This window comes from Netta rufina, assembly GCF_964035555.1.
Source record: "Netta rufina genome assembly, chromosome: 9".
Taxonomy (NCBI): Eukaryota; Metazoa; Chordata; class Aves; order Anseriformes; family Anatidae; genus Netta; species Netta rufina.
Window position 1 is genome coordinate 9,602,937 of NC_140132.1, and position 21,900 is coordinate 9,624,836.

The following is a 21,900-nucleotide window of genomic DNA, read 5'->3' on the forward strand; positions in this document are numbered from 1 at the left end:
GGAGGAGGAGGAGGAGGAAGAGGAGGAGGAGGAAGGCGGCCGGGCGGGGGCAGGAGGTGGGCGAGCGGCGGGGCCGGGGCGCTGAGGGGGCCGCGGGGAGGCAGCGGGCGCGGAGCGGGGCCCGCGCACCCCCCCCTCACCCCCCCCTTCCTCCTCCTCCTCCCCGGTTCCGGGCTGGGCCCCGCCGAGGCCGCGCGGCGCCGGGGCCCGGCCCCCGGGGGCAGCCCCGCAGCGGGCCCGGCGGGAGGGCGGCGGCGGCGGCGGGAGGGGGCCGGGGGGGCTGCGGCCCTGCCCCGGGGCTGCGCCGGCGGCTCCGCGGCCCGCTGGGTGCCGGGGGCGAGGCGGGGGCCTGGTGCCGGCCGGCAGCCGGGGGCCGGCTTCGTGGCCGCGTTGGGAGCCGGCGGGGCGGGCTGCGGGGCGCCCCGGGTCCTGCCCCCGCCGCGCGGCCCCCGCCTGCCCTCGCAGGTTTGTGCGTGCCCCAGCCCCCCCCGCATCCTGCCAGCGCTTTTTGTGAGGGATGGAGGAGCGCTCTCCGCTTTGCAGGCAGAACGCGGCGCTGCTTTGTTTTATTCACGTGTCTGCTTCCTGCTGGCACCGCTTCCCTCCTTCCCAGCCCTGCTTGGTCCTCAGCCCTCCCTCTCCCGCATACCTGGGCAGCGCTCCTCCGGGCACTGGCACTTTACTGGAAGAGGAATTAAGTGTAGGTTCTGCTCCTGGGCAGTGCCCAGCTGTTCACAAAGCCCTGCTCCAATGCTCAGAGCTCACCTTTGGGTTTTGCTTGGGCCACATCTACAGCGAGGGCAGCCCCCCTGAGAGACCAAGCCCAAAGGCGCAGTCCTGAGCTGCTGTTACCCTTCTGCTGGGAACGAGGAGGGGAGATGCAGTGGCAATGGTTCAATGGTTTTTGTTGTTGGTGCAGCTGTCAGGCAAGAGGGATCAAGTGCTCTCAGGAAGTATTGAATGGGATATATCTGTAGTCCATATCTATAGTCCAGATTATTTTTTCTTCAGTTTTTTCCACAATTCCGTTTCCTTTACGGGAATGCCGGTTGTGGTTTGCTTTGTTGGTGGGCTCTGTCTGTTTGATGAGGTGCCTATTTTCAAAGTGTTCAGTAAGCTGTGCTGATAACTTTAAAGCATGATTTGAGGCCGTGTATGCGCTCCTTCAATTTCTGTGTAAAAGCACACATTTTGCTCACTGGATTGATTTGTGTTCTGTCTTAGAGGCACGTTGCAAAAAAAGCTGTGTGTTGCAAAGGCTTTCTTCCTCTTTTATTGCAACAAACCCAGCAACTTAGCAGAAGCAAGGAAGTAGCTGCTGTTTTTTCACCTGTAACTGTTCTGTGTATTGTTTTTGTTCGTTTGTTTGTTTCCTCCTCCTTGCCAGGGTTCTGCAGTGCTCCAGGAAGCAAGTTTTGAAGCAGGATGGGAAAAAGACGCTGTGTTCCTCCACTTGAGCCCAAGCTGGCAGCTGGCTGTTGTGGGGTAAAGAAGCCCAAGTTGTCTGGGAGCGGAACGCACAGTCATGGGAATCAGGCCACGACGGTACCAGGCTCCAGTTCAGGTCCTCTTCAGAACCACCAGCATACAGACGCAAACAATGGAAGGGAGAACGTATCTGACTTGACTTTGGGCCCAGGAAATTCCCCAATTACTCGAATGAATCCCACTTCAGGAGCTCTGAGCCCACTTACTCGGCCCAATGGAACTGCCAACAGCACCAAGAACCTGGTGGTGACAGCGGAGATGTGCTGCTACTGCTTTGATGTACTCTACTGTCATCTCTACGGTTTCCCTCAGCCACGACTTCCTCGATTTACCAATGACCCCTAGTGAGTAAATCCATCTCTGGGGGAAAGCAGAGAAACCAGCACCCAGAGCTCTGCTTTGATTCAGGGCAGCAGTGGGGGGAAGAAGGGTTTCCATGGGGGAACAGGAAAACTGGCAGGGAGTTTTCCTGTAGAAGGAAAGGGAAGGGGAGGAGGAAGGGGAAGTTCTTCTGCTTGGTCTACCAGAAACAAAAAGGATTGCTGTGAGTGCATGAAAGAGTAAAATCGCTCCGTTACATTTGTTGGAGATGATTGGAGCTCTGAAGAGCAGTGTTCAAGTGAGAACACCACTCTACAGAAGGAGAGCTAAGCAAATGTATGAGGAAGTGTGGTGCTTCTTCAGCTCGTGGCCTAATGTGTTGCATGAGACAGTCCGTGCTTTTGTCAGGGAGTGCAAACCTGCTTCATGGTAATACTCTGCAGAAGTTGGCTCTCTGCTTTGCAACAGACTCCTCGCTCTGCAATTAACTGCACCTGCCTTCTGTAAAAGTGTGCTAGAAGAACAGACAAGAAACTGAAATCAGGCAGTTCTCAGAAAACAACAGAACAAAACGATTGATTTGAAGAGGGTTCAGCCTCTTAAGCTGGGCACTGTTGTTAACGGGACAGGGGAAGAGATGTTCTGCTGCTAGCAAAGCGGGAAGGGGGGCAAGTAAGAAGTTGAAGCAAGTTCCTGGCTGATCCTGAAACAACAGCTGAGCTAGTGAGAATTGGGCAAGGACGCCCAAGGGTGTTGGGTTGCCCAAGTTAATGGATTTACCAGGGAAGGGAACCAAACGCTTGCAAGGAGTTGAAGTGAAAATGTGACTGTTTTGGAGATGGTGCTAGCTGGACTATGCGGGGAGAAACAGAGAGCTGACTTTCAAGGACAATACCGAGATGAAGAAAGGAGGTGTGTATGAAAAGAAGTGAGGAGCAGGATGTATGAAAATGTTACCTGGCATCTTGCTGAGTGAGATTTAGCCAGCCAATGTCTGTCTGAAAGTTGAATGTGTAAGTGTGGAAATGTTAACGTTGTTAAAATGTGTGGTGGGAGGATTGCATGGGGAAGATCAATGACAGACAGACCTTCTGATGCTCCTCTAGGGACCACCTCCAGAACAACACATAAAATACAAAGTTGTTTCCCTCTTTAATTTAAATTCATGACTTTTAAATGGATGCAAAGGAGTAATGGCTTAAGAAGGTCAAGGACTTTTTCCTTGTGTTGAATGTTTCCCCACCTTGCTGGCTGTCAGCAGTCGGATGTAGGCTGTGTATCGGTTATTATCCTGGCAGGATTATGGATTCATGTTCTGAATGCTGCTGCGGGCTAAGCTGTTTAACGTTGTAAATACAAGTGAATGGAGACATGCTCTGGACTGGAACACAGAATAGTTCTGGGGACTCTCTAGGCTGAAATATTTCTACCGACGCTTTTCAGGCCTAAACTAATTATGCTCCTTTTAGGAAATAATGCATTAGTTTATTATTTGGTTGCTTGAAATGTAAAGATTTTTTGTTGTTGTTCTTTAGTCAATAATAGAGATTATTCTTATATGGCTTCATTATTTTGGCGTCAAATCAAATGTCTAGCAGGATTTTGTTGCACTTCCTGTTGACTAGTTTCTAGAAAGGCCTAATTTCAGGAATGTTGGTTGGTTGAATTGCATGTCCAACTTTGAAAAGTTAAAAACTGTTTGTTGGGCATTTCTGTGCTGATAATTAAAAAAATAATAATAATAATAATTCCAAAGCAAGACCAGCTCCTTCTTTTTCTTCCCCATCTGGTCAAACACCTGCCTGAATTTTGTTGTGTTTCGGCATCCGTGCTGTTGGTCATAGCACGTAGCTGCTTGTACCCCAGGGAAAGGCGTGGGTTTGCTCTCAGGTAGAGCAGCACATGGGGATGATTTGTCACACTTGAGCTGGTAAGGTAATGAACTTCAAGCCAAATGTTACTCTCATGTGTGAGAGTAAGCAAAGTGAAAATACATAGGTAATTTGTACTGTTGTCCTTTGTGACATTATAAATGTCGATGTAAGAGATGCTTGAACAAAACAGATATATACCAGAAGTCTCTCAGGAGGGACAGAGACAGATGCTGGAAGGAACAGAAAGATTCCCAGGCTTCTCCTGACCTAATTCTCAGATAGCTTATTTTTTTCAGTTGTTGTTAAACCCTAAAGATAGTAGTAGTGATGGCCAGGATCCTGCATAAACAGCGTGATAATGTAAAAGCTACAGGGCTATGGCTTGAAAACCACCCTGAATTCCAGTTACCAGCTTGAGAGGATGTGCATGTGGACAGCAGTCTTGACGATCATTGTGGAGCTGATAGCATGGTGCCTGCAGAGCGGAGGGCCTCATGCATGTCTTAACCACGAGGTTCACAAACCAGTATAGAAGTGGTAAGATTCTGAGTTACCCCTAAATTAACTTGGTAATTGAAGAAAACAGTACCTTTGCTATTCACATTACTGAAAAAATGACAATATTGAACCTGTGTGACATGCAGGTATTGAACTGGTTACTTCTGCTGTTTTAGTACAGCAGTCTGGTGGGTTTATTCAGTAGTAGTAGTAGTTTAACTGATACTAAAACTATACCGTGCAAGCTTCTAATTGCCATGTAAGACAACAAACACCCTATACAATCTGTACCGTAACTTTTTTTCCCTAGTATAAGCGAATGCTGGTATGAACAAATCATGTTTTGCTGCTTTAAATGCCCCTTGCAGTTGCAGCTGGAGAAGCTAGCTTTTAGTTGCTGGCGCTCGCCTATGCTCAGCCATGCAAGCTCTGATCAGACCCAGGGAGGATGTTGTGGCTGCAGGGAAATGGTTGCCAGCAGCTCACCAGGATATGACTGCAGAGTATTGGGAAGTGGTCTTGGGTGAATGTGGGCAAAAGATTATCGTGACTTGTCTTAAAGCATAAGGGAAATGCACTTTTCTGGGAGAGTCTATGGAACAATTGCCCTATTGTCAGCTGGACTTGTAATTTGCTAAGTGAATTTATTCCTGAGATAAAGCAGCAACATCTCTTCTACAGTGAAAAACTTTAATAGGGAATTTTTATGTACTTGTATGAAATCTTACACCTTTTTTATGCCTCAGTTGTTATGACCACATTCAAAAATGTTACAAATGAGATCTTTTAAAATATGACAGCCTTCTGAATGCAATTATCCTGTCCTTTCTGGTAATACCTCTTCTATAATAGATGCAGGAAGCTGTGTCACAGCTCAGTGGAAACTTTTTTTTTTTTTTTTTTTTGTAAGGGGAAAGAGGTGAATTGGAAATGTGAACCTATAAGATGAATCCAAGAAGAGAAGGAACTTACCTAGATTTGTATTCTATCAGTAGGGCTTTTCATTTTCTCCCTTCCCTTTTCTATTTGGGCAAAGTAATGGTTCCAAAACTTTAATTAGATTAAGCTATTTTTTCACTGAGCTTGTGACAGTAATGCTTCTCAGAAATCTCCTTTGTACATTTAGTATCTTTTTTTGGTAAGCTTTCCAATGTGTTTTCATACGCTCTGTTTCTGTTTTCTCCTTCAACATATGGTAGCTAGATGAGAATGTAAAGGGATGATATCCTGAAAGTGCCTCGAAGTGGTGCTGGAAAACTAGGACAGTAAATCCTCTGTCTTGGTCAAGGAGCCGTAAGGTGGCTGATAGTTGCTGAAGAATGTTTCTGCTTCCTCTGTGGGCAAAGCACTGCACAATTACCACTGACAGACTGGTCGCTATTTTGGGTGGCACTGCTGCCATTGGTCACAGCTGGTAACTAGATCCTGAGCGCTGGATTTATGCGGTGATCCAGTCTTGTAATTCCTGTGTAGCTCTGGGGAACATCACTGGGCACTGCTTTGTCACTGCAATGCCGATGATGTTCTGATTACGTAGGCATAAGGAGCTCTGCTGCCTGCGTTTGAGGAACCGTCCGTTCTCTGTGCTGATGTTGCTGTCTGAACAGAACCTCTTGGTGTTGTTGTTAATGTTTACTGCAAAAATGCATCGCTTACACGGGCTTCAGGAATTTGAGGAAAGTGATTGCCTCTGCTCTGATGTAGAATCAGTCCTGTCTTCACGTTTTAGAACTTTCGCCACTATTTAATTTCAGAATGTGACTTCCTTAACGCCGTGTGTTTTCTATCGTATTATTTATCTCTTAAAGTTCCATAGAAATCCCCAGACTGATGTTTGCTGTCACTAATGACCAACTTTCTCATTTATGTCTGGGTTCGAAGTGATGGCTTCTTCCATTCAGTACTCTGTAATCCAAAAAAGGAAGATCAATTACCCTGTTTTTATAATTAGATCAGCATCAGCAGTTGCCTTGCACAATTTTCCAGATGTTCAGACATTTTTTGTGGAGCTGCAGCCACCATTGTCTTTTCTTTACTGTTTTTCTCCACAGCTGTTTGCAATTTCACTCACTTCTTTAAAAATGAACTTTTTGCCCTTAATATTTGCTATCTTCTTCATCTGGTTATCTCTCCACAGAGCTCATTTGAATACTGTTTTTCTGAGCCTCGTGTTTTCTTGGGACTTAATTGTGACTTTTGGCTTAAAAGACTGAAATCAGCCTGCTGAATTTGAGAATCTAGTGTTATGCCTGTAAATTTATGGGAAATGCCAATCTGTGTGATGTTTAAGTAGGAAGGGTATAGTGATTTGGGTGTGTGTTCAACAGGAGAGAATCTGTGGAAATGTAAATCAAATGTAGGGTAAGCAGAAGGAGATGTGAACGTAAGCTGAGTGCTAGGGATGGACCCAGAAGTTGGATCCTCATGGAAATAACGGTAAAAAAACAGGCTTGCTTTTTACACATTTAGAAGAAGAAGAAGGGGAGAAAAAAAAAAAAACACAACTAACTTTTATTGCAAACCTGAATAATAGGTGGTTTGTAGAATGCTTAGGGGGGTCTTTCGGATTCCAAAGTACTACAAATAAGGAATCTCTTTTGGCTGTATTAATTTCGGTTGTCATATAAGCTATTGGACACTGCTGAGTGAGGTCATGATTCACGGAGGTGATGAGTAGGGGTCAGATAACTGTATTACTCATCAGAAAGCAGTGCAGACTGGCAAGGAGGGTGCTGCTGGAGACATTGCAGAGTACTGGTGGAGAGAAGGAAGTATGCTGAAAAGGTGTGAGGAGGAATGTTGTTTATTACCATTTGGGAGTGTGTGTTTTTTTTATTATTGTTAGATGGCAGGTGTAAAGATGTGCCTGTTGGGTTTTACCAGAGAGAAGGAGAGAAAGCAAGTGTGTGCATACGTGCTCTCTTAGACCTTATTGGTCTCTCCTTAACCAAGAAATATCTCTAGAGACTACAGCATTTTTCTTTTTTTGCCTTTTCAGTCCACTCTTTGTGACGTGGAAGACGGGGCGAGACAAGCGGCTTCGTGGCTGCATTGGGACCTTTTCAGCCATGAATCTTCACTCAGGACTCAGGGAATACACATTAACCAGGTAACTGTGTTGAAAATGAAATAAATCTGAACTTACTTTAATTTGCTGAGGATCTGTAAGGGTTGAAGGTTAAGATATTTTGTTGGACTGATGTAGTTAAATGTAATATGCTTCACGGTAAGATAAACACGGGAATTGTGTGACAGGGTGAGGCGACATGTTGGGATTTAGCAGAACATATTTGTGACGAGTGAATTTGATGTTTTAAAGCTAATGTTGGGTTTGTCTTGCGTCCTAGCAGTGTTGACATCTTATGTAGCACATAACTTCTCTCCAGCCGCAGAAAGTGGAGGGCAGTGTCAGGAAGCTTGTACAAATGTTTGTACGTTACAGTTCACTAGATTAGGAGTAGATGGAAATCACTTTCTCTGCAGTAGCAAATATAATCAAGGAGGCCTAATCAACTAGGGAATAACTGAGCATTCGACAGTTTCATCGGGCGCTTGTCTCAGGCAATGTATCTTCTCTTCCCCTAGTGCACTTAAGGACAGCCGATTTCCACCCCTGACCCGCGAGGAGCTGCCCAAACTCTTCTGCTCTGTCTCCCTCCTCACTAACTTTGAGGATGCCAGTGACTACCTGGACTGGGAGGTGAGAACAGGTGCATTTGGAACTCTGCATCACTCGTTCCGTTTGGGTTCGGGTTAGTACATAGTGATGTGTCTCCTTCGTTACCAGGGGGTATGGGTAGTCAAGCTGGGAACAGCAAAAATGGGGCTGGGAAACAAGAATGGAGGAAGGTGATGGGCTAACAGTACAGTTTTGGCGGAGGGGGGATCTTGTCAACGAGACAAGAAAGTGTTTAATGGATTTGGTCCAATAGGAGATAGGTTTAGATGTGTATATGTAAACCTGTGTAAATCCTGGGAAGTGTTTTGACACTGTAAATACAAACTGGGAGTAAAAAGTAGTTAAGACTACGGATAATTTTAGGATGTTATACACAGAGGTGTACTTAGTTCAAGGAAGGTTTAGTAGACTTTGTGGTTGGGCTAAGTTAGGCGTGACTCTCGTTTAGGGATTCTTGTCCGGCTGGACCAGCATAAGAGATGGAAAATGTCAGACTTCAAAGAAGACATACGTCAGAAGTAGCAGGGAGACTCTGGGAAAGGTGGCAGAGGTTCCTTTATGCTGCTGCTTGTGAGACCTGTCTGGCCAGGACAGAGCGGGGAAGAGAATGTCTTTCATCCAGGTGAAAGGCAAACTGGCCAGTGACAGAGAAGTACACAGTGTTGCGGGAATGACAAATCAATCATGAACGTAGTCATAGCAAACGCCTCTTATTCGGCTGTTCATTTCCATCTATAGGTTGGGATCCATGGGATCAGAATAGAGTTCATCAATGAGAAAGGTGTCAAACGCACAGCCACATATTTACCTGAGGTTGCTAAGGAACAAGGTGGGTTTGAGATGACAGCTAACCACATCAGTATGTTGTGTCACAGAATTGGGTAACATAAATCTATGGATTTTGGGTTTGGATTGTAATGCTTTCCTCATAGTAGTGCCATGGATCCACCAGACTTAATCTGGATAACTGACACCTGATACAGCTGCTGTTGGGTCTTCATCTGGCCTGTCTCATCCCACATCTATGCCCAGCTGTATCGTAGTGTAAAAAAATGTTTTAGGGCTTAAGAAATAGAGGATCTCAAACTATGGATCTTCCAGCTTCATTTAGCATTGCGTCTTTCCTCTTCTATGTTTCTCCCACCAACTAGGATAACTGCAGGCTGCACAGCACCAACAGGAGAGTCCCTTTCCTCCTCATTGTTGCTAAAGTAGCATCCTCCAGATGAGGGCAGGAAACAGGGCCCCTCTGGAGCACACTTCCCATTCAAATATAGTAGCGGTCACCATGGTAACTTCTCAAAATATTGCCTCCTTTCCTCCACCTAGCAGAGTGGAGTGGTCGCATCCTCCTGGCTCTGGGGCAAAAGACTAAGGTAGGAATTTTAACTCTGATCTCTCACATAGCAGTGCACTGTGCTATCACTAGAGCATCAGGCTGATCCCAATTTGTCTATGTAAAGCTAAGTATTACCTTATTTTGAGACTTAAAGAGCTAAAACTGAGTGGCACGTGATGAAACGGTTTGGGGTCCCTGCAGTAACAGCAATGCACGGACCTTTGTAAGAAGAGAGGTCAAACAGAAAATGGAATTTCTGTTTTATAGACCACTGCAGTTTCAGTATGAGCTAAAAGGGGTTAGCATGTGCAGGCAGTGTGCATGCAAAAGGCCATTTTGTCCAGTTCAGCACTGGTATCTCTAAAGCTCAGTTTCCTGTATAGTTTGCTTCTCTAAAGGCCTTTTAATGCATCTCCTCTCCTCTTGAAACATCGTTTTTATGCTGAAAATCATCCCTTGCTTTTATTTTTCAATAGACTGGGATCAGATCCAGACCATAGACTCCTTACTCAGGAAAGGTGGCTTTAAGGCTCCCATTACCAATGATTTTAGGAAAACGATTAAGCTCACCAGGTAAGGTGATGTATTTGTTGTCTTATATTTTATAGTGTTTTGTGGATAATTTAAGGTGTTTGTGCTTGGTGTATGTCTTCATGCTCCTGTCACGTGCTAGGCGTAGGCTGAAGGGCAAACACATAAATTCCATGTGTTAGGCGGGTAACGTGTTCAGTCTATGCAGGATCGAAGCGAGAAGTGTAACTGTCTTTTAATATAATCATCCACATGAAAGATCAAATGAAGCAGAACACCCGAAAGTTTAAATGGCTTATTTTTCCGTATGTTTAAAACAGACTTCCTTTTCTCAGTGTGCTGATCTGTGGATCGTGGTGACAGCTGTCTTAAAACCAAGCCATTCTCAAATATGGCTGCTTTTCAGAATTTGCTTTTCTATACCCCTAGCTATCCCATTGGTTTCGATTCTCTTTGTTAGTTTAAAAGAAACACCCTAATGTATCAGGTTGTTCCCTGCCTCTGGAGAAAGGTTTTCATTAAAATCAGGTGTAATACAGACTTAGTGCAATTCACTTTGAAGTTACCTCTTGCGTAGTATGCTTATAAGCACCTCTGGGAATCTCTGGTCTCTCAGAAGGGACTTCACATTTTGTGAATTCTGATTCGATAACATGGTCTAAGTCACACGTATGCTATAACAAACCTCCTCTCACCCAACTCTCTGTCATCTGCTTTCACCAGCCTTTCAAGTATGAAGATCTGAAAAGAAAATAGTACTTAAATACTGGTTATTTAGTCTCTGAAATGTTGAGTTTTCAGCTTCCAGCAAGCTCATGTCCTTTTTTTTTTTTCCTCCCCGTTCCACAGGAAGTAGATAAAAAGAATACAAATTAATCAGTTGTTTCCCATGTGCCACTTCAGGAGTCCTCTTAATTATGGTTGCCTTGAATAGGGCTCAACTTTTGGGACACCAAAGCTAAATCAAGCTTAGAAGTTTACTTACCCAAACTCTCACATGAGGCGATGGCAAACGAAGTACCTTTTGAAGTCAGTGGGGGCCTCTTTGCCATTGTTAGCTGTGATCCAGAAGCTGATGTAGGATCAATGGCTTTTGCCGAGCCCAAACTGCGCGGTCTGCTCACGGTTCGTGTTCTGCTGCTGTGTCCGCAGGTACCGCAGTGAGAAGGTGACAATCAGTTACGCGGAATACATGGCCTCCCGTCAGCATTGTTTCCAGAACGGCACTCTTCATGCCCCCCCCCTCTACAATCATTACTCCTGACACACGGCTGCATGACCAGTCCCACCCCCCAGTTGCTGCCAACGGCTACGACATCATTGGGGCGGATGCCTCCTCTTCCTGGTCCAGTTACTTCTATTACTGCACCATTTTATGATGCTAGCTTCCGTTGCCAAGTCTGCCTTCCAGCTGACCTGGGGGGAAGATGAGAGCATGACAGAACTTCTGGGGCCCAAGCCTTATCTCAGCCTTCCCTCCGCGTGGGGGTTCAGTTGGATCGGGGCTCCATGCCTATGAACTGTCGCGAGGTGCAGAAGACCTCTAGGAGTGAAAGTGCCACTTGAGACTGGTCTGTTCTTGTGCGTGACCAACACTCCAGAACCTCGAGCTGTTGGTTATGGAACCCCCCAGATCAAGTAGGAGCATTCCCCTGGCAGCCTGGGCAACGGAGTCTAACAAAACATTTTTTAGGTTCTTTTTAATTTTTTTAACCTCTGGTATCTGTTGTGTACCAAGAGCTGATTGCAGTCCCCACACATCATATGGGGAGGGTTGAACATCTGGATAGCACCCCATCCTCACGGACAGAAAACAGTTCAAGGTGTGAAAAACCTTTGGATGGTATTGCAGATGAATCCAATATTTAAATAAACCCTAGAAGGCTGTAATTCTCAGATTCCACCATAGGTTGAATTCTCTAGAACTCCTTTTGGTTAACTGTTTTTTGGGTTTTTAGACAGTGCTTTGTAATGTAGCCTGCTATGAAATAGAATTCTGTTAAGCCTCTAGGAGAGCAAAATGTGGTGCTGTGCATGTGAAGGACAAGGTGCTAGAGTGTACCCTGGACAGTCTTCTCTGTTACTACCAAGTTTTGTGTTGAAACGTTTGTAACAGAGCCTGATTGGATTAGGGATGGGGAGGGGATTGCAAGGAATTGACTGTAGTCATACGAGAGAAACAAGTGACTGAAATTTGTTTAATTTAAGAAAACAGTCTCGGGGACCTTCCTTTTGATAGGACAGCCACTTTCTCTAGTGTGACTTCTGATCGTGAGAATTGTCAGTGTTCTAGTTTATAGCAGGCCTGGGGAATAAAACTGTGTAGTTTGGTAAGCTACCTTATACAGCTTTTCCATTACCACATCAAGGCAATGAGTGAGGAAAACGTATACTGCCCAAACTGTATGGAACTCGTGCACTCTGTACTTCTCCTATCACTGAGGACTGCAAGAAGTACTGTAGGAGGAAGGTATGTTATCCAGTTATTTCTGCAGCCTCTTTGAGGGACGCCCTCTCAGTGAGGTCACTGGACTACGAAATGTATTTTTTTCCAAATTCCTGGAGGGTTAGCAATGATGAGGAGAGAAGATACAAGTGCATAGCAGAGTAGTGGCTGTTTGGCTGCATATATCTTTAAAGTTTGCTTATGTGTGGTAATGATGACTTTTTAAATTGGCTGGTTTTCCAAGCCTGAAATTCTCTCCTGGCGTGGCAGGGAGTAGGGCTGGTAGAAAGCTCAGAACTGCATGCTGCTGCTCCTGGTCCTAGAGAAGCAAACAGGACGGTGCAGTTTTGCCTGGTGGTGGTTTCGTGTTCTCCTGCTGCTGGAGGAGAGACGTGAGGGAAAGGAGGGGGTCCTAATCTGGATAACTGTGCAATATCGACCCAGCTTTCCTCCTGTACTGGGTCATTCTTCTAAGTTGCCACTTTTCCCTTGTGATGTTGTTGAAAAGCAATCGAAGATTAAGGGATTGTTTCATGATTTCCTGCTGCTGAGAATAAATCGGTCTTGTTACAAACTTGAGTGGTTTGTAATTACTCTCCCAGGTGCCCTGCAGTGATGGGGGAGGGTGGGGTCAGCTCTGGACATACCATTCACCTTTCAGCTGTCAAACAGTATGATACATAGGGCTACACCCATTACTGTTCAAGTGTTCTATGTTAGAATTTAATTTCTAAAAGGTTTAAAAAGAGCAAAAAAAAATGGTGCTAAAACTTCACCCCTGAGCACGCTCAGTGAGACTGGTCATGCAGGCATTTAGTGCCGGGCTTCTCAACTATTGTTTCTTTTTCAACTGTTTGCCCTGTTCTGTGTCTTCAGCAGTGTATAGTGTTTTCCTGATTTAATTTTATTTGAATAGGGGATGACTAAGGGGTGGGGTGGGGAGGGTTAGCTGTCATTTTTAAAGAACAGAATTTTACGAATGAGTGACTTGGTTGGTTTGAGCTTGAAGCGGGCTAGATGGTTTGGGACCGAGGAAGCCTTATCCTCTCCCACTTCCATTTCCCTGCTCAGTCTGTTTAAAAAAAAAATAAAAACACAAAAAAACAAAAACACCTCTAAATATGTACTGTGTTCTTGTCTTGCTGCAGTGAGGAGAGAAGCTAGTAAATCAGAACCACTGGTCTGCTGCCTAAGAAACGGGCCCTCTCAGCTTTAGTTCCATAAGGGTCCAGCTCTAAAATCAGTCAAAAAAAAAAAAAAAAAGTGTGTCGATAGTTAAATTAGCTCACAAAAAATGTATGACAAGGACAGGTGGTCTCAGGAAATAATCCCATTTCTAGATCATTACATGGCAGCTATGCATAAGGATGAAAGAAGTGAACTAGAAACAAAATGTACTTTGGCCTCAAGATGGAGGCCACAAAACCCAGCGATTTAATAATTTTTTTCTGGGGTTACTTTGCTGGGACGGCATGTTAGAAATACTCCTCAAAGCAATTGTCACCTGGTTTGATCTGGATTTATCTCATCCTTAGAAGCAAGTGCCTTTTGGTCTAGAAGGGCTTATTCTCATGATAACCACAGCTGAGAAATAATCTCACTGCAAGTATGAATTGTCTTTGTTTTACAGTAAATACAGAAGAATGTCTTTGATCACTGGAGTCTGTCAGTGTTGGAATGTTTCCACTGTGAGGTTCTTAATTTTTTTTTCATTATGTTCAACTGTTAATCTCAACTGAGATCACTTCAGTTTGGGAAGGTTTTATGGTCAAAGTATCACAATATCTACAATTTATAAGAAAAATCTGTAAGAAATCTAAAAGTTCATTTTAACCTTTGCACAGGATAATTTGTTTTCATAGTATACTAACGAACATCTGCAATCTTCACTGACTATTAGTGCTGTTTTCTGTTTGTATTTTGGAAACTACATGTTGTTTTGTTTTGGGTTATTTTTGGTTAATTTATTTCCTCAAAGCAGGAGACCTCTTTTGACCTTCAGTGCAGAGATGTCAGACCAATTATTTGTATTACACTTGGTTGCCTCCTACCTATATAATAACTTCTGAGTGTAAATAATTGAACTCTATCCTCTAATGAAGTATTGTAGAGAATAAATCATAATGGAAAAAAGATGATTTGTACTGTCCTCTTTGTATGGTTTCTCACAGCATTTATGGGACATGATGACTTTCTCATCTAGCAAGCTGAATAATATGCTATCTGTACAAACACCAAGCCGCCCTCCAAATGCTGTTATACGTTCAGGACAAGGGAGGTTGCTAAAAAATGAAATGGTAGCTGCCTGGAAGCATAAAAATAATCATGGCAGGCTCACTGTAAGAAAGTAAAGAGACATAGGAAAATTAAAAATAAAATTTAAATATTTTCATTAATATAGCATGATTCACGATACAGCAAAATCTTTGTATCCTCAGATAAAGGTCACTTGGCAATAACTCCACTCATTGTCATGATGGTGAAATATATACAGCACAGGCAAGTTGAATTCTTTAGCATTCTACAAATCCTGGATTTCTAAATCTGACTTGGTTTTGGTCTTTTAAAATGAACTAGTGAAAAAAGATTATCTGTACTTTACAGGTTGTTGTCCTCAAGTGATCTTCAAAATAAAAAATAAAATTAAAAAGAAAAACACATTTCTAGTTTCTTATTAAGTATTTTAATGGCTGCTTTGGGACAAGATAACTGATTTGAGATGCACGTTTTGTTGCACAGTCCATACGTTTTCAGGCTATTGGTCATTTCTGTCGTATGGCAGACGTGTAGTTAAAGCTCCTACAGTTCACCTTTGTGGTTCTTGGAAAATGCAGTCCTGGGTAGCAGTGAAGAACACATTAAGACCAGCAACATAAATATATACCCTAACAAGGAGCAGAATTTTGACTTAAATATGCCCAAGAAACTTAGTGACTTCAGGGCAACTTCAAAGCATAAAATTAGATTTCCTTGGAAGATTTAAGTTAGTGCAAAAATGTATTTTCCTTAATTATACTTCTGATACTAGTAAAGATAAATTTCTTATGCACTACAAGTGTTGGGTTAAGAAGGAATCTGTAGCTAGCATGATTTCCAGGTGACTTGCAAATTTTGAAGTCAACCATAAAACTAACATCCGCAGTTGTGTGCCCAGATATGCGATCAATTATATCCTCTCAGCTTGTTAACTAGAATACAGTGATTTATTTTCGTATATATTTTTAATGGCATCTGTGTTTTTCCTTCCTTCATTTTTTGGGGGGTTCACATTTAATCAGTCAGACATCAAATCTTTGTCCAGTGTCTTTCATCAGAGATTCTGGTGCGCATGCTGCTTTCTGTGACTGCAGTAACACTCAGCAGCTCCCTGTGAAGATGAGGTCAGGCAGAAGCGTGTGCTTCATTCTGGAAACAAATTGCAGAAAGGTTAGGAGAAAGTTCTGTAAGATATTTCAAATGAACAACACGTGAGTATTTTTATTCCAAACATAAATTATATGGGGGAGAGCAGGAACAGAATTTATATTAAGAGCTATCTAATTGTGATGGAGAAATGCCACATCTCAAAGATAAAAATTAAAGTCAGGACCTTCCCATCTTTCCCATGTGACTCGATAAACTGTATTAATATGTATACTGAGCTATGTATTGTGAGTATTGCTCTCAAACTGACTTATGGTACATAGAGCAGAAACATTCGTGAACCGTTTTTGCCACAATCCAGGAAAAGATAAGCTGTGAATATGTTTGCTGATCACTCTCGACACTGAAAACCTGGAAGACGCTTGTTACATTTTCCTTAAAACAAGTATGTAATGCTACAAACTGACGGGTATCCAGATTGTTGATCTGTCATTGTTTTTCCTTTTGTAGTTAGTGAGGCCACTTTTTTTAACGGATTAATTCTGGCATAAATTGTGCATTATACAACCAGTTGACAGCATGTTTAGATATCATTATATATGTATTTAAAAAATGTAACAAATCATGCAAAAGACAGTTTTGCATTCAGAAGCTTATCATCATTGTATTATTGGATATCAATACAATTTTGTATTCTTTATGTATTAGATGTATTTATTATATATAATATTAAAAGGAGTAAAAAATTAAGGTGAAATTATGTGAAAAAGTAAACTTGTTTAGTTATACTTTAAAAACACATTAAAAAAACAAACGTGTAAATCTTGTGCAATAATGACTATGATAGCAGCTGTCATTCTAAGCAGGTGATGTTATCTCCACAATGATTTTGATACTCTAGCACATTAGAAACATTGATGACAATGAGATTAAGGTTTTAATATCCTAATCTTATCACTGCTAATAAATCAAAAGCTTTTCTTTAAAAAAAAAAAAAAAAGTTAGGGGCATTGACACGTCACACTAAATAGCAAATTATGGGTACAAAGCTTAAAAAATAGCTAGGAAGATGAGCTTTATTTTGCTGTTGAGTCAGAAGGAAAGATTGCAGAATACAGTTAAACTGACAATGGAACATCTGTGTTCCAAGTTCTTCCCACATTTTACCTCACAGAGATATTTAGCTAAACTTGTTTTGCTTTGATTGGTAAAGATCTGTATTCATGTAGTTAGTTGTTACTGGGTGTTTTCAAATTGAGGAAATTAAGAAATTACCATGGTAGGTCTATCTAACAAACCACTGTCTCATATCCTACCTCCAGCAACAGTCAGTACTTTCTGCACTGGAATATGCAATAGCAGGCTCACAATAAACAAGATTTGTTCAACCCTTTTTTTTTTTTTTTTTTACTCAGTTCATTTTTAGGATGTGGTTGGTCAGCATGCCTGAAACTTCTTGAAGTCATTCACTTTGTTTTAATCTAGTGCATCTTACTTTTTATGCACATTTTTCAATTTATTTTATAAATGTTAAAACAGGCAGCAAGAGTAGGTGAGGAAGAAGCCATTACTTTTAAAAAATAAAGAAGCCTGGTACTCTGTTATGCTTGGTTAGTTGCAGAGGCTGAACGGTATGTACCGTGCACTTCTTTAAGTGCATTTTTAAAATTATTAAAAAAAAAAAAAAAAAAAAAAAAAGCCAGGGGAGTAGAGGAGAATCAGGTTCCATTCAGGAATGTTCTTATTTGTCTAACTCTTGAGACCTTAACCAAACACATCCGTGACAATGAACCTTTATCTTCTATGACAGCCTCTTTAGCTGTACCTTTAAACTCTTCAAGTATCTGGCTTTCCCTTAATGGTTTTAGTTTTCATATACTTAAGTAGACCAGATCCTTGGGGAAACACAAAGGTGAAATTCATAACCTATACTTCTGCAAGCTACCTACTGTTCTGAGGACCACGATGTTCTGAGTAGATGGGTGATTAAGAAGCCGTTGGGATTCCAAGTGATTTTAAATGCTTCTTTCCTCAGCCTGGCATGGATTTCCTTATTTTCTTGTAAACGTAATTGAAATTGTCCAATTTGCCAGATGTTCCCTGAGATATTTTTGTTCTATTGTCCTCATTGTACCACTTAGGAAATTTCTATCAGTTTCTCTGCCATGCTCGAATATTCTGTTAGCAAATATTAAAGATCAACGATTTGATCCCGTAAATATTCTTACAGTTTACACTTAACTTGTTCCTTTTTGCAGCACGCAAGAAGCAGTTCACCTGGCATGGCTGCAAGTTCACAAGAACAGGAGTGGTTTCAGGATCAAGTCTCCAACAGCCTGATTTTGCCTTTCTTTAAGGGCACAGGACAACGTTGTAAGGGCTGGTAAGATGATTACTTTAAGTCTTAAGCCTTCATGTGAGCTCTCTAGGGAAAGTACCACTTGGTTATTTTGTTGGCAGCCTTCCCATGACTAGCGTCAGGAGAAACGTTATTTCCAGCCTCGTTATCATTTTTGAGGTCTATAGACTAGTTCTGGGTGGTCTGAAGACACTGACCTCCCACCCAAAGTGTGCTATCAATTCTCCTTCCTCCCAAACTCGGGCGTATTTGACACCGACCCAGAGAGAAATTCTGGAGTGGGCAGCCTTCCTAAGGAGCTGTTTTGCTACACTTTTCCTGATGTCGCTGAAGCCAAACAGAGGCGCCTGCAGCTCCTGGCTTCACAGCGCTGCGGGCTGAGGGAGCTGAAGGCGCAGCTGCCGCCTCGCTGGGCAAACACACCCCGCTGCACTGTCCCTAAGGCAGGGCCCTGCGCAGTTTGGAGCTCTCGGGTTATTTCCTAACCGCGAGCACAAGGGCTCACCGCCCCCTCAGCCGGGCCCGCCCCGCCGCGGCTCTCCCTTCCGCTGCCGGGGCTTCCGTTGCCGGCAGCCGGGCGATGGCGGCGGGCGGCGCCGACCCGCGCACGGCCGATGTGGAGGAGGACGCCTCGCAGCTCGTCTTCCCCAAGGGTGGGCGCCCGGCCGGGAGGGAGGGAGGGAGGCGGCGGTGGGAGGGGGAGGCGAGCCCCCGGCTGTGAATTTTATTTTATTTTTTCAGGAAATTATCCTGTGTAAACCCATCCCAGAGCTGTATTTACTGCTTAAGGTCCGGGGGAGTGGTGTGTGTGGGGGGGAATATCGTCCTGAAAGAGTTTTTTTTTCCCCACATGATTTTAATCTAAAATCTCCTCCTTGGCCGTGCTCAGCAAAGGTTGCCAGAGCCTTTCTAGCCCTGCCCTGCTGCTGGGGGCTCTCATGAAAGGGTGCCCTGGAGTGGATGCCCCCCCTGGTTTTCTGATAGGACTAAATTTTACCGGGTCAATCAACGTTTCAAGCTCTTTAAAAATGTTCAGCAAGGTTCCCATTTCCTTTCAAAACTCCTTAGAGGTCCCTCCAAGACCGTAGGTGTCACTCGTGAATAATACACTTCAACATACTTCATGCCCAAGCCAAGTCACACGTCGCTTAAGTTCTGCCAAAAGTAGGTGAAAAAAAAACATGTTGCATAAGTGTGACAAACCAAGAGGCCGTGGCTGCAGAAGTAAAATGTGTAATCAAAAAGACGAACACATTGGGTAGTCATGCAAAATGGTGTAATTTTAATCTATATTTATACCGACATATTTCAGAAATTCTGTCTAATCATTGGCAAAAGGACTTGCACAATTACAGCGAAGCACGCTGTTATTTCCTTATTTTCTAAAGCTCAGTTACATGCAAAACTCCGTTTAATGGACTTTTTAATCTATGCTTTACCTGTTTTTATGCTGGTGTTCATTTTTTCAAATGCAGAATTTGAAACTGCGGAAACTCTTCTAAATTCAGAAGTGCACATGCTTCTTGAGCATCGTAAGCAACAGAATGAGAGTGCAGAAGATGAGCAGGAGCTTTCTGAAGTCTTCATGAAAACTTTGAATTACACAGCACGTTTCAGCCGCTTCAAAAACCGTGAAACCATTGCCAGTGTTCGTAGGTGAGTGGAAGAATTAGGATATAATACTATATTGGTGAATTTGAAATGTAATGTTGTTTTATGTAAGTACAGTTTAGTGGTGCCTACTGATTTGGACTCATATAAATTTGAATATTGTCATTCTGGAAAGGCACGACCTTTTATCATAATTCTTCATGTAGAATTGTACTTGGTCTCGGTCCTGCCTTTTGAACTGCTTTGATAGTAGATTGACAGCAGATTTCAGTAAATGGAAGGCTTTTCTAGGCTATTTGTAGAGTAATTCTAGGGGAAGTAGGGCTTCCCATGGTGGTGATTTTTTTTCCTGTTAAATTATGTAATGTCTTTCTTAATGGAAAATAAACAACAACAACATCACAAAGCATGCTTATGGCACTGAATTCAAAAAACCTTGAATTCAGTGCCATAAGCATGGTAGTTCTTTGTTGTCTGTTTGGTTTGTATTATGCTTCTTTATATTTCTGTCTTGTAATTTCACCAAGTTGTTGTCGTCCTTTACAGTTTGCTACTCCAGAAAAAGCTCCATAAGTTTGAATTGGCGTGTTTGGCTAACTTGTGTCCTGAGACAGCTGAGGAAGCCAAAGCTTTGATTCCTAGGTGAGCATTTATGTATTGCAAAAGGACTGGTTTATACTTTCCTGTGATCTAAAGGTTGCTATGGACAGACACCTTCTTTTCAATATGGCTCTGTTGGTGGAGAAGCTTTCTGTCTTGAGTTGTTATTCACCTATTCGTTGATCTGACAGTGAAGCAAACTTTTTAAGTATCCCTAAAGCACTTGAGATAAAATTTACTGGAATGAGCCAATGGCTCAAATTGTGGTTCTCAGCCCACTTAGCTATGTGTGTTTTGTTTGTCTGTTTCTGTTGGAGCAAACAACAGAGCATTCCTATGAACTGTTCTGTAATGTACAGGTGGGACAGAAACTTCTTCCAGTATCTTATTTTGATTTGTTACCTCATGGCCTCAGAAAGAGGAGGAAATCAAACACTCATCTGAACTGTTTTCTTCCTTGTATGCTAAGATTTCACAGAATAATAGAATCTTTCAGGTTATAAAAGACCCAAAAGATCAAGTCCAATCATGTACCTAACTACCAAGTCCACCACTAAACCATGTCCCTAAGTGCTGCATCCACGTTTCTTAAATACCTCCAGGGAAAGAGACCCCATCACTTCCCTGGGCAGCCCATTCCAATGCCTAACCACCCCTTCTGGGAAGAAATTGTTCCGAATATCCCATCTAAACCTCCCTTGGTGCAACTTGAGGCTCTTTCCTTGCGTTCTTCATAGTAAGTCTGTACTGGCTGATGAGCTTGAGGTTACGTGGGCTTCATTTAGAGTTCTGTTCAAGCCAGCACCTGGGTTGCCTTTTTGATACAATGATTTGAAATCATTCAGCAGAAAGTTCTGGGAAGGATGCAGTTCTCTCACCTACAGAGAGGGCATTGCGTGGGTATCTGAAATTAATACAGAGGGTAGCAGGGAGGCTACTTCCAAACCCTTTAATAAACCCTCATTGGTTTTTATCTTGCAGCCTGGAGGGCCGATTTGAAGATGAGGAATTACAGCAGATTCTTGATGACATTCAGACTAAACGCAGCTTCCAGTACTAAGTTAACCCTCAATCCTTCCGCATAAGGCAGAAAAATTGGAGAGCTTTGATTGTTTCTCAGCCCTCTGCACCAATCCAGTTCCCAGGCTGAGCGAGGGAGCTGTGGATGAAGGGTACTCCAGCACCAGCACGTGTGGGTGCTCTCGAACTGGGGATGTGTTTAGTCCTCTTGGTTTGTTCCATGTGTGTTTGGTTAAGGACTGCTGTATTGCGAGGGCCAAAGCACCTGAAAAGTCTTAGTGGCTCAAGTATTTGTTTCTTCCATGCCGCTCTCCCTGGTTTGGGATTGTTCTACGTGTTTCTGCTTTTTAGCAGAAATGTAGATGTGACTTTTTTTTTTTGTGACCTTCCAAAAGAGATGGGGACGCTGCTTCTTGACTCGTGGAGACCTGACTCTTGGAAGATTGAGGGATGGGCAGAGTCAGCTTTTGTGTTTTTTTAATCGTTCAATTGGGAGGGTGGAATTTCACAGCTTCCCTGATTTTGTATTGCTGTTCAGTGTAAATTAAAAGACGTTTCTAATGAATCGCCTGTGCTTTATGAACGGGAGATGGTGCGTCCTGGTTTTATTACGAGGGCCTTTTTAATAAACGGTAGCTTGGAAGGAGAAAAAAAAACTTTCGGGGGGGGGGGAGCCGCGGTGACGGGAGGGAAGAAGGAAGATGGCGGCGGCGCCGCTGCTGACAGGGCGCAGAGCGCGGCCCGGGTCATGGCTGCGCGCCCGGAGCCCCG

At 43.2% G+C, this 21,900-nt stretch overlaps 2 protein-coding genes across 6 annotated transcripts; both read left to right on the forward strand.

Moving 5' to 3' along the window:
• The first annotated feature begins 15 nt into the window (after positions 1 to 15).
• Positions 16 to 13,089, forward strand: AMMECR1L (AMMECR1 like). Of its 5 annotated transcripts, none has more exons than XM_084291993.1 (7): positions 16 to 56; positions 1,388 to 1,832; positions 7,180 to 7,290; positions 7,767 to 7,881; positions 8,599 to 8,689; positions 9,676 to 9,772; positions 10,883 to 13,089. In XM_084291993.1, the coding sequence occupies exons 2-7, from the start codon at positions 1,426 to 1,428 to the stop codon at positions 10,992 to 10,994; spliced, it is 933 nt and encodes a 310-aa protein (XP_084148119.1). In that variant the 5' UTR covers positions 16 to 56; positions 1,388 to 1,425; the 3' UTR covers positions 10,995 to 13,089. The 5 variants fall into 5 exon arrangements, 4 of the variants coding, with proteins under 4 accessions (XP_084148119.1, XP_084148118.1, XP_084148121.1 ...); XM_084291992.1 differs by lacking the exon at positions 16 to 56 and adding an exon at positions 342 to 465; XR_014618708.1 differs by lacking the exons at positions 16 to 56; positions 10,883 to 13,089 and adding an exon at positions 342 to 465 and having other exon boundaries at positions 8,599 to 9,236; positions 9,676 to 9,743.
• Positions 13,090 to 18,436: 5,347 nt separating this feature from the next.
• On the forward strand, positions 18,437 to 21,717 carry POLR2D (RNA polymerase II subunit D). The gene is made up of 4 exons (XM_084292412.1): positions 18,437 to 18,551; positions 19,374 to 19,554; positions 20,056 to 20,151; positions 21,091 to 21,717. The coding sequence occupies exons 1-4, from the start codon at positions 18,479 to 18,481 to the stop codon at positions 21,167 to 21,169; spliced, it is 429 nt and encodes a 142-aa protein (XP_084148538.1). The 5' UTR covers positions 18,437 to 18,478; the 3' UTR covers positions 21,170 to 21,717.
• The last annotated feature ends 183 nt before the right edge of the window (positions 21,718 to 21,900 follow it).